The sequence below is a fragment of the Loxodonta africana genome, chromosome 16 (assembly GCF_030014295.1).
Source record: "Loxodonta africana isolate mLoxAfr1 chromosome 16, mLoxAfr1.hap2, whole genome shotgun sequence".
Classification (NCBI taxonomy): domain Eukaryota; kingdom Metazoa; phylum Chordata; class Mammalia; order Proboscidea; family Elephantidae; genus Loxodonta; species Loxodonta africana.
In genome coordinates, this window is record NC_087357.1 from 81,871,923 (window position 1) to 81,886,581 (window position 14,659).

The following is a 14,659-nucleotide window of genomic DNA, read 5'->3' on the forward strand; positions in this document are numbered from 1 at the left end:
CCAGAGCACAGCAAAAGCCAGAAAGCTTTGCCAGAAAGTCCACATATACTGGATGCAGGCCATAATCCCGATGAAACTCCCTTTCAACTGACTGGCTGCTTACAGCAGATCTCACCATGGAGAAGATTATATCAGATCTCATTACGGAGGTGATCATATCATTACATAACTGCCACACTACATCATAATTGCCAAACCACTTAGAATCATGGCTCAGCCAAGTTATCACACCTCCTTAATCATCACAGACCTGAATAGCATTTCTCCAAAGATATACATGGCCAATATGCACATGAGAAGATGCTCAACATAATAAACCATTAGGGAAATGCAAATAAAAACCACAATGAGATACCACTTCACCCCCAGTAGGATAAATAATATCAGAGAATAAGCATTGGAGAAGATGTGGAGCAATTGGAACCCTCGACCATTGCTGGTGGGAACGTAAAATGGTGCAGCCATTGTGAAAAACTGTTTGGTGGTTCCCCAAAAAGTTAAACGTAGAATTACCATACCCGTTACCCGTTGCTGTTGAGTCGAGTCCGACTCATAGCGAATTACCATATGATCCAGCAAATCCACTTCTAGGTATATACCCAAAAGACCTGAAAGCAGGAACTTGAACAGACACTGTACGCCAGTGCTCACTGCAGCATCATTCACAACAACCAAAGTATCTATCAAACAGTGAATGGATAAACAAAATGTGGTATATCCATACGATGAAATATTAATTAGCCATAAAGAAAAATGTAGTTCTGATACATGCTACAAGTATGAACCTTGAAAACATCATGCTGCACAAAATCAGCCAGGCACAAAAAGACGAATACTGTATGATTTCACTTATATCAAATACTCAGAAGAGGAATAGAAACAAAAAGTTTATTAATGGTTACCAGAGGCTGGAGGGAAGGGGAAAGGGGGAGTTATATTGCTTATGGGGTACTGAGTTTCTGTTTAAGGGGATGAAAAACGTTTGAAAATGGGTAGTGGTGACAGCTGTACAACAAGGTAAATGTAATTAATGCCACTGAATTGTACACTTAAAAATGGTTTAAATGGCAAAAAAAAAAAAAGCTAATTTCTAAAACATTCCTCTCATCTCTTATAAAAAAGTTCTTTAAAAAGCAACGATGAAAAGGAAGTTAAAGATAGGTAAGGCAATAACAACACTGATTCAGCCGTTTCAGTAACTCAGAATTTGCTATATCCTGTTCTAAAGAAATTTAGCCACATAAGAACAGTTACCTTTTAAACTTTTCCCCTAACATAAGGATATCCCGAATGTTAGCAGTCATTAAAAATGCAACAGAGATCTATATTTACGGATGTAGAGAAATATCCTTAAGTTTTGAATGCGAGCGACGAAGTTTATCTATAAACCCACAGGACAATGCACCTCTCTGCGCTGAACTCTTGCCCGGAGCCAGCTCTCAGGTGGGACCGCCACCTCCTCAGGGTCAGCATTACAGGTGCCGTCCGCGTGCACACCTGCAGCCCCTTCCGTCAGCCCACAGCCCTTGCTTCTCCGGGCTACACTCTACTCACAGCCTGACTGGGCGGCAGCGGTCAAGCGAGCCGGAGACCGGCACCTGTCGGGGTGGCGTGGGGAGCCCCGCGACGCGCTCCACGAGGGACGAAAGCCGGGGGGCGGCCCCGGGCGAGGCGGGCCCTTCGCGCCGGTCTCCCGGGCAGCGGCGGGCCTGGCGTCGGGCAGACGGCGCAGCGGCGGCGGCAGCAGCGCGGCCCGACTCAGCGTCCCGCCGCCTCAGCAGCCCTCCCCATCCGGTCCGGACCAGGAGGAAGCAGGGGCTCGCCTCACCGGCCGTCCGCTCCCTCGCTCGCCCGCGCGCTCGCCCAGCCGCTCGCTCACCCGCTCGGCCGCCCGACCGCCCGCAGGACAACAGGGACGCGCGGCCCGCGAGCGACGCCGCCGCAGGACCGACGAGCAACGCTCCGAGGGCCGGCCTTTGTGACACCGCGTACCAATCGCACGCCGGCGCTCACGCCGCCCACCAATCAGCGAGGGCGAGGGCGGGGGCGGGGCCTCGCGCTCGACACGGCAGTTGCCGGGACACAGGGGCTTCCCTCGCAGCTCGGCGGTAGTTGCCGGTTAGGAGGTGCCCGGATGTTGAGACTTCACCGGCGACGCGGACCGCTGGTTGGGTGCCCCCTGCGCTCGGTCGGAGCGGGCTCGCTGCAGGCCGGCGGAAGCGGCGGTGTTGGCCTCTGCCTGGTGGGGATGGGCGAAAGGATGGCGGGAAAGGGCGTGGACTGCACCTTCCCTCAGGCGCTTGAGTGTCAGGGGAACGGGGCTCGGGCAGCCGCTGGCCAACCGGCGGCCCCTCCGGAGCCCAGGCCACTGCCATGGCGCCCCGGGGCTGGCCCTGCCGGCAACATTCCCCTTCCTGCGCTTCGCGGCCAGCTGACGCTCCTCGCCTCAGTTGCCTCATCTGAAAGATGGGAGAACTGCCGAGCCCATCTTTGTGCTCCTGCCTGCTTGAAGACAAGGGTGAAGGCAGACGACTTCCTTAGGCCTCTCATCCATTTATTCATTCATTCAATGAGCACCCTGGGCACCTTGGGCTGCCAAATTCCAGCGTCGGGTAAACCTAGCCACCCTTTCTTTCCTGCTCCAGTTTCCAAGCTGCTGAGCTCGGGTGCAAATCAGCTGGCCCCAAGACGGCACATGCCGTCCAACCTAAGATGGGACCCACAGCTACTTGTTCGTTCCATCCCCCACACCAGTGCTTCCAAACTCAGCCTTAGAGGTTTCCCAACCCTCGTGACACAACCTGCTCCTCAACTAGGTGTACTACTGAACTGACTTCAACCTGATCTTCCCTCCCACTGCATGTTCACTCAACCTCACCTTGTGACTCTAGGAATCAGACTGAGGTGAACCCCAATATCTGTCTCTCACTCCATCTCATTCTCTGAGATTGAGACCCCACCCAGCAATGTACCTCCACAACTCAAACTGGGGCATTATGGTGAGGCACTGGTGTTTCAGGCATCTTCAGTGTCTCCTGCCACTGGTGCTTCTTAAACTGCATAGATGCTTAATGCAAAACCGATTGGAGCCCTGGAGGATATATCTCAGCCACTTTGTATACCATAGCCTAAAATAGCACCTGTGATGTAGAGTCTTACCAATCACACATCCAGCTTCTCAGCCCTGCTTCCCCACTTCAGTCACAGGCAGAATGGAGAGCACAGGCTTTAAGAGTCAGGCAGATTAGAGTCTGGGTTCCAACATGGAAGCTGTTACCTAGGCCAAATCATTCTATCATCACCATCTACAATTTTTCAAGTTCCAGATACATAATTTATATATTCTCTGCCCATCACAATCCTACAAGGGTTGGTACTGAAACCCCTACTTTACAAAGACAGGTGAAACAGAGCAGGGGGAATAGCTGACCCATGGGAGCTCATTGTAGGTTTGAGCAACTTCCAGTTCTATCTTAATAGTGAGGCAGTAAAGACTAAAGTGCCTCAAGTTAGTGGCTTCAGGATTGGTGAGGCAAGCTGGCTGGTCTACAAGATTGTGTCATGGTTCCAGACTGAATACTCAGCACCAAGATAGCACACCACAGGAAAATACACAAAAATGGGGGTAGGCCACAGGTGTGGCAAGTAGCTACCATATCCAACAACACAGATTCAGAACATTCCCATCGGTGTAGAAAGTTAAACTGACAGTGCTGCTCTAGAGGGGGGCATTTATTTATATCCTAAAGTACTTTCCTCTGCTATTAAAACTCTGCCTCCTCTGTAAGACAATGCAAAGTTCCAAGGACACTTTAGGTCAAGGGTCTGCAACTTCTCCACAGGGCCAGACGAAACACTTTTAGGCTTTGTAAGCTCTGGTGGCACAGTGGTTAAAGCACTCAGCTGCTAACTGAAAGGATGGTGGTTTGAACCCACCAGCTGCTGTTGGGGGAAAAAGATGTCGCAGTCTGCTTCCATAAAGATTACTGTATTTTCACATAAATAATACATGCCTTCTACATTTGTTTACCAACCTTACCCTCCCTCCACGAAGTATTTTCATAAGCACACTATACCAATTTTTTTTTATACCCAGAAAATTTTATACAGCAACATGTAAAAAACTTGGCATAGCTGTGCTTAAAAAAATACTTGGGGGGGGGGGCGGGTAAGGTGTCGTTGGCAAACAAACGTAGAAGACACGCGTAATCTGCATAAAAGCACAGTACAGCTTTGGAAAGCCTGTGGGGCAGTTCTACTGGGTCCTACAGGGTTCTGAGTTGGAATCAACTGAGGACAAACCAGCAATGGGTTTGGCCAGTTTTAAGCTCTCCAGTCTGTGGCAGCCATAAGCACTATGTAAATGAACGGGTGTGGTTGTGTTCCAATAAACTCAGATCTTCAAAATGGTTCAGTAATTGTGGACATAAACAAGGACAATGTATGGGATGCATACCAACCAAATCTGTTGCCTGACAGATTCTGACCTACGTTGGAAACAGCTATGCCCCACTCAAAATGGCAGCTGACCAGGGTACTCTGAAGGTGTGTTCTACCAATAATCCAATCTCCCGCATCAGACTCCTGAAACTTTCGTGATCCATGTGGGAAACTGCATTATTGGCAGGTCTGTGGAAAGTGACACACATTCAAAGTGGCAGAGTCGGCTGACATCTTAGAGTGGGGCACAGCTGTTTCCTCCTCAGGTCAAAATCTGAGGGGCAACAGATTTGGTTGCTGTATGCGTCGCATACATTGCCCTTGTTTACATCCGCAAATACAGTACCATTTTGATTTGGTTAGAAGCCCTGAATAAAACTTTAGTTATAAAAACAGGCAGTGGAGGGCCATAGTTTGCAGATCCCTGTCTTAAATGACTTGAAGCAGCATCTTCAAAATTCCGTGGCATTAGTGGAAACCTCCTCTCATATTGCTCAGACTCATGAAGAATACATCATCTCTCACACCCAGGAAAATCTGGTCATCTGCCTAGCATCCATTACCTCTATGATTCCCTGGCCACCCATGAAAGCCACAAGCAGGCTTGTTCTCTAACTTGTCCTAAATCATACTGTGGTCCTACCATGACTAATTAAAAAAACAAACATCACTGTGAAACATTTATTTTTGTTTTGCAGTATTAAGTATGATTATTAAAACAAGTGCAGAAAAATACTACGTACATTGGGTAAGAGGAGCTAGCTATTTTAGCATTTGCTTTTTGTAATTCAGTGAAGACAATGATCATACAAGACAGCATTATTAACTCAGGGCTGCAGCTTGAAGGATGAGATCTGGATACCCTGTACATTCTACTGGCCTCCAGAAGCGTTCAGGGGGTCATCAAATATGTTGGATACCTTGTGTTCAGATCTTGGTTCAGGCACTGCCTGTGCAGACTGGCTTTTTGGTTTGGTTGTCTTAGCCTGGGTACCGGAGGAGAAGATATCATCTTTAATATGTAAAAAAGAAAAGAAGAGAAAAAATTACTTAATAGGTGAGACAATGAGTGCTTTTAAGATACAGCCACACAAACCACCAAAGACTCGATTTTAGTAACAGTACTAAGGTCCTTAGGTGAAGCAAGTGGTTTGCATTCAGCTGCTAACCTAAAGGTTGGCAGTTCAAACTTACCCAGTGGTACCACGATCTGCTTCCATTAAGATTTTTGTTGTTACGTGTCGTCGAGTTGATTTCAAGTCATAGCAACCCCGTGTGACAAAGCAGAACTGCTCCATAGAGTTTTCTAGACCGTTATCTTAATGAGAGCAAGCCACCAGGCTTTCTCCCAGAGTTGCTCGGTGGGTTGGAACCACCAACCTTTCAGCAGCCAAGCACTTAACCACTGTGCCACCACAAATGAGCTCAACAGCAACTAAGGACAACTGGGTACTAAAAAACATTAATATGGGAGTTGAGCCTCTTGGGTTCTAGTCCAAGCTTTGCCACTAATTAAATTTTACGGTCACATGTAAGTCACAGGTTCTCTCTGATCATAATTTTATCAGCTACAAAAGTGTGTGCGTGTGTGTGTGTGTGTGCGTGTACGTACATGCACACACTTACACAGGAGAGGGAATGGGGAAGGACAACTGGATCTCCAGTCCAGTCCATGACCTCACTACCTGTGACATTATATTTATTTCTGTATTCTTTTCACACTCTGGAAACCCTGGTGGCTGTACTGGTTAAGTACTACAGCTGCTAACCAAAGGGTCGGCAGTTCAAATCTGCCAGGCGCTCCTTGGAAACTCTATGGGGCAGTTCTACTCTGTCCTATAGGGTCATTACGAGTTGGAATCGACTCGATGGCACTGAGTGAGTTTTTTGTTTTTCACACTGGATTTTAAAGGGGCAATAAAAATAAGCAAAGGGAAACCCAATATAGGACTCGCCCTCTTTCAGAATAAATGCATCTATATGTGAGGCATCGCAATGCTACAGACGTAAGTCTTTGTGATGACATTTTTGTCTGTGACCCAGTAATGTTACCGCTTGTATTCTATCCTAAGAGATTTTAGCATGTGTACATAGAGATATGTGTACACAGATGGTAAAGACCACATCATATAATAGTAAAAACTGAAGAAACAATCTAAAACCAAACCAAACCCAGTGCCATCGGGTCAATTCCGACTCATAGCAACCCTATAGGACAGAGTAGAACTGCCCCATAGAGTTTCCAAGAGGCGCCTGGTGGATTCGAACTGCCGACCCTTTGGTTAGTAGCCATAGCACTTAACCACTACGCCACCAGGGTTTCCAGAAAAAAAAAATCTAGACAAATAGGCTAATATGAAAATACTACATAACCACTAAAAAGAAGGTAGATCTCTAGGTACTGACATGAAGGACATCTATTAAATGAATATTAAATGACTAAAAGGAACAGGGTAACAGGTATAGTACAGCCTCACTTTTGAAAAAATGGGTATATATTTATATGTTTAAGCCTATATTAATATCAACATGTCTGAAAGATAAATGCTAAACTATTAGTAATGGTTACCTCTGGGGTTTTTTACATTTTCTGAATTGCCTCAATCTATATTAATGCACTTGTGTTACTTTTTTTATAATGAAACGAACGAGTACAGCCTCTTCTGTGTCCTGTGTGGTGTGAAGCAGGTGGACTCGGAGCACAGGCCTGGCTGGGGGAGTACACCCAGTGCTGCAGTACACCACCAGCTCTCTTCCAGTCACACCCAAGGGCTAGATCTGGGAGGGGGGAGGAGGAAATGTATACCTGGCTCAGGCCCAAGTCTTATCCACCAAACACAGAAGCCCTACATTAGGTTTATTAATAAAGTAGATGATACACCATGGAGGGAAAATAAGCAATTTTGCAGACACTGAAAATCTTTGGTGAAATGCAAAGCTTGATTTATAACCTACTTTTCTGTATGCTACACTCCTCCTGCACTGCCCCTCGATTCTCTGAACCACTGACACTCTCCAGCTAGAACTCCGTTGCAACCAGCTGCAGCACACATCCAAGTCATCCACCTTCAGCCTGCGTTAGCACCTGGCTAGTTCCTGGTCCTCCTTTTACAATACCAGAGTGGTGTTCACATTTGTCACAGACGGCTGGAAGCAGGTATGCTGAGGTAAAGGTTATATAAAACTTAAAGGTCAAATTCTGGGCTCCTGCGAACTCTCTGATGTCTGTCCATCATACCAAAAAGTTGCTTCACCTAAAATACTAGCGCATGTATTTATCAGCCTAACTCAGGGATTACAGAGCAAAGCAAAAGAAACCCACCAGGAACCTTTTCCAGGAAAGGATCAAGACAAATTTGGCAGGAGAAGTATCAAGGACTGAATGGTAACAATTCTCTGTCTTGTGTAGAAAAGCACACTTACCCATATCATCATCAAATATAGACTTAGCTTCCACTTTCTTTTTGGACTTTTCTTTTGGTTTTACAGTTAAGTCAGCAAAGATATCAATGTTATCATCAAATAAGTTGCATTCCAATGTTCTTTCCTTCTCTTTTGTTTTTTGTGAGGGTTTAATTGCTTCTGTGGCAAATATATCATCCTGGTTTAGCCAAAAAGCAAGCAAAACAATTTTAAATCAACAATCTGTTTCACTAAACATACTAATTTTAACAAGATACTGAAACGCAAACTGCCAGAGATGTGGGCCTCTCATCTGGAGCAGCCACCCCACCTGCCCCCTCTGCCTGGAATGCTCCACCCCAGATCTCTGCATGGCAGGAGCCTTATCTCTTCTAGTCTCAAGTCAAACGCCACCAGCTCTGCAGAGGCCTACTCTACCAACCCTCTCTCTCAAGTAGCACCTACCAGCCTGACACCATCACCTCTGCCCCACTGCCCTGGGCTATTTGAAAACATCTTAATTGTCTGTTGCTGTTTATATCCTCTTTCCCTCCCTGAGAGCTCTGGGAGAGCCAAACACCTTGTACCTCCTGTACCCAGAAGCTCAACAAACATCTGCCAAGCAAGTGTCTCTGAAGGCCTTACTGCTTGCACACAACCTTCACACCTCCAGCCAGTGCCTATTTCCCCATGTCCAGAGATTAAACAGTCAAGCTGGACCAATATACCCTTATATATGTCCCAGAGTACCATTCCAAGGAAGATAATTATATCAACAGCCTGCTAGAAACTATAAAAATCAAGACCTGTATCAATCATTATGACCACCCAAGAACTAGGCCCTGACACAACAACAAAAATACACTTCTGAGTAGATTTCAAAATTATTAACAGGAGAACCTAATTATAATTACTAAGTAAACAGGCAACACGCATGCATGAAACAAGCCTAACATGATCTATGGTTCAAATGAGCTGACCAGGTATTCTCCTTAAGACAGAGCCAGGCGTAAATGTATGACAATGTCCTGTTACCTCAAAAATATCTTGTGTTTTGAATATAACATCTTGCTGACTGTTGGATTTTAACTCATTCTTCTTGCCTTTCTCATCCGTAAAGAGATCGTCATCATCTTCCAGGAGAGGAAAGGGGCTGGCTTTCTTTGCTGGTTTTGCTTTGACAGACTGGAAGAGATCATCATCACTGCCTGCCTCATCGAGAGCAGAGAAAAGACCACTCTGTTCTCTCCTCGCCCCCGGCTGGCTGGCCCGGGCCTCTGCTGCCTTCTCCTTGGCTTTTGTTCTCCCCGTGGACTGAGATCCAGTGCTCTTGGAAAAGATATCCCCAGAATCAAAAAGGTCATCCTCAAGAGGCTGATCCAGAGATTTTGCAAAGGGGCTTCTGTCCACTTCAAGCACAGGACTGCCTTCCCAAGTAGGAGTGGCAGCTGCCACAGAGCTGTCTTCCCCACCCGCTGCCTTGGGCTGTGGCTGGTGGAGAGCTGGTGAAATGGTGCCGTCTCCTAATTGTGCAGTTGGTCCTCTGGGGACACTCACGTCCTCTGCCTCACTGGACTCTTGGGCAGCCAGCCGCCGAGCTGCACGGGTCTGGGGTCTGCGTTTCCCTCTCATTTTGACTCGGCTCTGCAACGGCATAAAATCACACGTTGATCTGATGACAAAGGAAAAAAAAAAAGTACTCAAAGCTAACATAGCAAAGAATCAGTGCCTTAAAATAGTGTTAGTTTATCTAGTCCACTGCAATCAAGATACTATCTAAGGCACAGAAGAAGTTACTTCTGAAGAAGGATTTTCGCTACTACCAGGGCTCTAAGACTAAAGCACTCTTAGTCCTTCAGTTTCTCATTTTTTGAGTCTTTTGAGTATAGTTTCAGTCCAGATTCACACAAATGGCTTCATCTGCCACTGGAACCCCAGAGAGCGGACATGCTGGCACTGTGTCCCTCAACGCTCCCTCCTGCCCCTATTCTCTCCTGAATTTAAATTTAGGTATTTTTCAAGATAAGAAAGAATCAGGGGAAATTCTGGTAGTAACCATTTTATTGGGGAGCTAATGTAAAATCAGGAGCCCTGGTGCTCCAGTGGTTAAAGCACTCAGCAGCTAACCAAAAAGGCAGCTGTTCAAACCCACCACTTACTCCGTAGATTTACAGCCTTGGAAACACTATGGGGCAGCTCTACTCCATCCTACAGGGTCACTATGAGTTGGAACCGACTTGATGGCAGTGGGTTTTTTGGGTTAGTATAACATCGGGCTTCAGGAACAGGGAGATGTAAGATAATAAAGAAAGGTAATCTAGGGTGCTGTTTTCTTCAAATCAACAAACACTAAATTCATGTAAAAAATATGGATTAGAAATCAGAACTCTTAATATAATTTTAAAACTTTAGTCAGTTATAACCAATAATACAGTATTTGTGAAATTTTCCAAAATGTACAGTCAAGCAGAGTTTTGAGAAGGCATAACCTCCTCTGGACAAAGTACTTGACTGGACTGCATTTGCCTATTTCAAATATATTTCACAAATAATTTTAAGAAACAGCCAATTCAAACTTAACCAAAAAAAGTTTATGAGAAAAAATCTACCACAAAGATGACCGGCGTTTTCCTTTTGCACATGCCTTCCGGAGGGAAAGCATCTTTGTAAATAGTTGGTGTGAATGTATTTGCCAGGCCTATCCTCCATCCTGTGGCTTATTCAGAGATCAGCTAAGACTTTCTAGAGAAGGGAGAGGTGATAGAAGGAAGAACACCAACTAAAATGAAAACAAAGCCTAGAGTGTCTGGCAGTCCACTGGGAGACACTGGTACTGGGTGACGGGGCTGCACTAGGCTGTGAGTGACTGCCAGGGGATCTCAGAGGAGGAGCCTGGGGTGGGGGAAGACAGGGAAAACTTCACAGAATGGTGACCTCTGAGCAGAGCTGCAGGTGAGAAAGAGTAACCCAGTCAGAGAAAGTGGATGAGCCGAGGGGCAGCACAACAGGGCCTGTGTGTCCAGGGAGTGGTGCCTAGTGCCACTGGAGTCCAGGTTGTGAATGGGCAACTCCCTTGAAATGTCAGTTGGCATGGACTGTCAAGGCTTTTATACCAACCAAGGAGTGGAATGTTCTCTGGGCTGTGAGGAGCCAAGAGAGGAATGACAAGAGATGCTTCCTTCAAATGGGGAGTCAGAAGACCGTGTGTAATTGATGGGCTAAAAACAGATGTACAAGTTGTTCTAGTTTAAAAAAAAAAAAAGGAAAAAAAAAATCAAAGCAAAGATGGTTTTATTACCTTGTTTGCACTATGTAAGGTGTCTGCCTGAGCTGGAAGATCAAAACTCACACCAGCCTCCGCACTTCTGGATTCCGATGGAGGAAAAGACAATTTGGACAACACAGGCTTTGCTGCAGAGATCTGGGGAGCTGCTGCAGGCAGCAAGGCTGCTGGGTTAATCGCTAAATTTGCCTGAAAAAGAAAAATGAAACTTGTTCTGTGTTCTTTCTTAAACACAGCAATCTAGTACCATTACTGTGACATATGATAAGAGACTCAGTGAACATAATGCATAGTACCAGAGGAGAAACAGAAATGCGGAAAAATCTGATCGAGTCCAGAATTGAGACAGAAAATCATACGACTGTACTCACCACTGGGATCAAAAAGAAAATGTTAAAGATTCAGCACACAAGAAGCGACAACTAGAGGATGGGGCAGAGACGGGAAAAAGCTTGGCAGCAGCTGACAAAAAGAAAAACCCAAAAAAGTTTAGAGACGCCACAAGGCAGGGAATGAGGAGTCCAGAGGTGTTATAATTACTTGTATTTTCCCGATCCGAGCGGACGGCTCTTTGGTTTTAAACGGAACGGGGCCTGACGAGTCCTGTATGAAATTATATTCAGTTAAAATCCACTGAGGCAACAGTAAGAGAAGTGTCTCTTGGATTATACTAACGCCTGTAATTCCTCTAGGGTGGAATAAAGCCCGTCACTTTCTGTAGCTCTGTAATGGAAAAGGCATTCAAATCTCTCCTGGGGCCTCCAACATTTCACTAACATCAATGCACTTATCCCTCCTCATCTGAAACGCAGGTGGAAGGAGCTGTATCTCACAGAGAGTCAAGACAGACAGAGATGACAGATGAGATTCACAAGAGGTACGTTTATCAGAGCATCGAAACCTAACCAACTGGCAGAAATACCATGTTGGTTATCAACAAACACAGAAAAATTCACCCATGGCCTAATGCACCGAGTACAGCAGCAACAGAGTCTCAGGCTTGAGAAGGGTCACTGGACATCTGCCAGTCCAAGTGTCTCATTTCAGGACACTGCAGCCTCAGGGAGACATCCAGGGGCACCTGGCCAGCCAGAACTCACATCCCCAGTCCTGGCCTCTTCCAAAGAGGAGCTTTGCTGAGGAGGGAGGTCTAACAACAATAATCCCAGAAGAAGTAATAGTGAGCAGCACCTAAGATATCAGATTTAATTTACATTTAATTATACTCCAAGGTACCCCAGAGGAAACACTGGGGGTTCTAGTCTGAAGAAGACTATCGTCCTCTCTTAAGTATACCCTGGAATGAAATACGGTAACAACTCTGAAAATGAAGATGACAAGTATAGATTCATGACACCTGGAACATAGAGTGAAGAGCAGAGGTGAAGGGGGGTTCAAAGTACAGGCAGTTCCCAGGTCACCTACAGGATCCGTCCTTAAGTCACAGGTAAGTCAGAGCAGGTGCACCTGGCTCTCAGCTAACCTTACGTTGAAATCACAGGTGAGTCAGAGCAGGTGCACCTGGCTCTCAGCTAGCCTTACTTTGGTGCCAAGAAAAGGCTGGAAGCAGCCTCAGTGATTCAAAAGCTGCACCTGGGCAAGGGTGGACGACTGTGATGAAGAATTTGCTGAGCGTGGGGACTGGTTCAGTCGTTTCAAAGTGAGGACACATTTGTGTAACATTCAAGGACAAGATGAAGTTGCCTGTCAGCTGGACGTCGGTAACCTAGGGACTTAATGTACGGGAACGAAACACAGGAAGTCCAAGTTACCACTTCCTCCTTATGAAGAGAACTCTGAAAACTCCGAATGATTTGGGGTTTGATTAACGGAGTTTATCTGTACTGAGATGCAAACAAGAACTGAAAATCCTTGAAGCGATCAGTTCTTACCTGAGGTGTTTCCAGTTTCCGTATGTTTTTTTCTTTGATACCTTGGGTGGATTCAGGATGTTTCTGGCTCTTGGAAGAGGAGACAGGGTGGTCTTTTTTCACTACCCTCTTCTTTTCTGGTATCTTCAAAAGAAAATGAGGATCTAAAATCTGTCAAGTATCTTGGGAATTCTTTTTTTAAATCATAATACAAAAAAGGAACCTGGCTTCTGAGTTTGGAAAGGTTTTTCCCAGATGAGGCTTCACTAACTCAAAGGCAGCTAATCTGAAAGCACACTCTACAGACTGACCTTCTCAGGAGTCCTCTCGACAATAAAAAGGAAAAGAGAGGGCACTTACAAACTCTACCAGGGCAGAGAGAAGGACACACAGGCTCAGACATAATGCTCTGCGCCTGAAACGCATGCACATTTAAGTCACCATATTAAATGCATTTGTCTTTCAATAAACAATTTTAAAATCAAACAAGTGTATGCCACCCTAAGAGAGCCTGGATTGTCTTAGATTTTGAAAGAGCTAGGTAACGTAGGATGGAGAACAAGAACTGAGAGTCACATCCTGTGTGCACCATCTCACCAGCACACTGGTTGCCATTCTTTTACTGGTGAGCACCACAAGCCTCTGTGATGCCCCGTAGTCATGTAGCTGGACATTCGTTTCCTTTCCCAGAAGCCTTCCCGCACACCCCAGTATGGAGAACAAACGGCTGGTACCAAAGGCTGGGACTTGGCAGAGCTGAAGAGATCATCATCTTCATCATCCTCGAACAGGCTCCCAACACAAGGCTCCAACAACTAGAAGAAACAGACAAAACTCAAATTCAATACCTAAAGCAAACATGATCTAAGCAACAATTAGATGTTACTGAGACAATACCTAATACAAGAGCAAAGATATAACGTGGGAAACTGACCCCGGTTTTTTTCCTGCCAGCGAAAAGGTCAACATCTGGGTCATTGTCCTTTTGCAGTTTGTGACTAAAAAGGAGTTCTTCATCCTGAAAGACACCTGTGCTCTTGGGGCGGGCCTCAGGATCGGAATTCTGGGAAAACAGAGAGAATGTCACTCGTGTTCAAAACTCATAAGAATTTATCTCAATAAAATCAGACAGAGAAGCATGGACACAGTAATGACGTCCCTTCCAGCTTTGCTTACAATGGCAAAAACCTGGACACAGCCCAAGTGCCAATCAGTAAGGACTTGAATACATTTGTGCAATGGAACACAATGCAGCTGTCAAAATGAGTGAAAAGTATGTTCACATTACCTACCCATTGCCATCAAGTCGATTCCGACTCACAGCAAGCCTACGGGACAGAGTAAAAGTGCCCCATAGGGTTTCCAAGAAGTGGCTGGTGGATTCAAACCGCTGACCTTTTGTTTAGCAGCTGAGCTCTTAACTACTGCGCCACCAGGGCTCCTACTCACACGTATAAACAGTATATATATATGTACACACGCACACATATATATATAGTCACCTATAACATAACATCTGTTTGGACGATGTCCGACCAAGTGTATGTCCGTGGTCCCATAAGGTTTTTGCCCTTTTTAAAAAAAGGCAAAGCAGCTGTCCTTTTATTATTTCCCTTTAATGGTTTTAAAGACCCCAAGCCCCTGGAGTGAATAAGCAGTGGGG

At 45.7% G+C, this 14,659-nt stretch overlaps 2 protein-coding genes across 10 annotated transcripts in view; both read right to left on the minus strand.

The window, feature by feature from the left end:
- The window catches only part of ZFAND4 (zinc finger AN1-type containing 4), a 138,323-nt gene extending 136,406 nt beyond the window's left edge, over positions 1 to 1,917 (minus strand). Inside the window, exon 1 of one of the 3 annotated variants that reach the window (XM_064269822.1) lies at positions 1,880 to 1,917. The gene's annotated coding sequence lies outside the window, so the exon portion shown is untranslated. Of the gene's footprint in view, positions 1 to 1,554; positions 1,673 to 1,879 lie in introns of those variants that run through there. The other 2 variants (XM_023547160.2, XM_023547157.2) reach the window with 2 other exon arrangements.
- A 3,190-nt stretch (positions 1,918 to 5,107) lies between these two features.
- LOC100671740 (WASH complex subunit 2) overlaps positions 5,108 to 14,659 on the minus strand; it is a 79,157-nt gene continuing 69,605 nt past the window's right edge. For 5 of the 7 annotated variants that reach the window (XM_003408923.4, XM_064269824.1, XM_064269823.1 and 2 more), the window contains 8 exons: positions 13,931 to 14,059; positions 13,731 to 13,811; positions 13,018 to 13,140; positions 11,666 to 11,728; positions 11,141 to 11,314; positions 8,878 to 9,486; positions 7,864 to 8,041; positions 5,108 to 5,452 (listed from right to left, as the gene is read on the minus strand). In XM_003408923.4, coding sequence (XP_003408971.2) covers positions 5,313 to 5,452; positions 7,864 to 8,041; positions 8,878 to 9,486; positions 11,141 to 11,314; positions 11,666 to 11,728; positions 13,018 to 13,140; positions 13,731 to 13,811; positions 13,931 to 14,059 — 1,497 coding nt within the window. In that variant the 3' untranslated portion in view covers positions 5,108 to 5,312. The remainder of the gene's footprint in view (positions 5,453 to 7,863; positions 8,042 to 8,877; positions 9,487 to 11,140; positions 11,315 to 11,665; positions 11,729 to 13,017; positions 13,141 to 13,730; positions 13,812 to 13,930; positions 14,060 to 14,659) is intronic. The other 2 variants (XM_064269827.1, XM_064269825.1) reach the window with 1 other exon arrangement.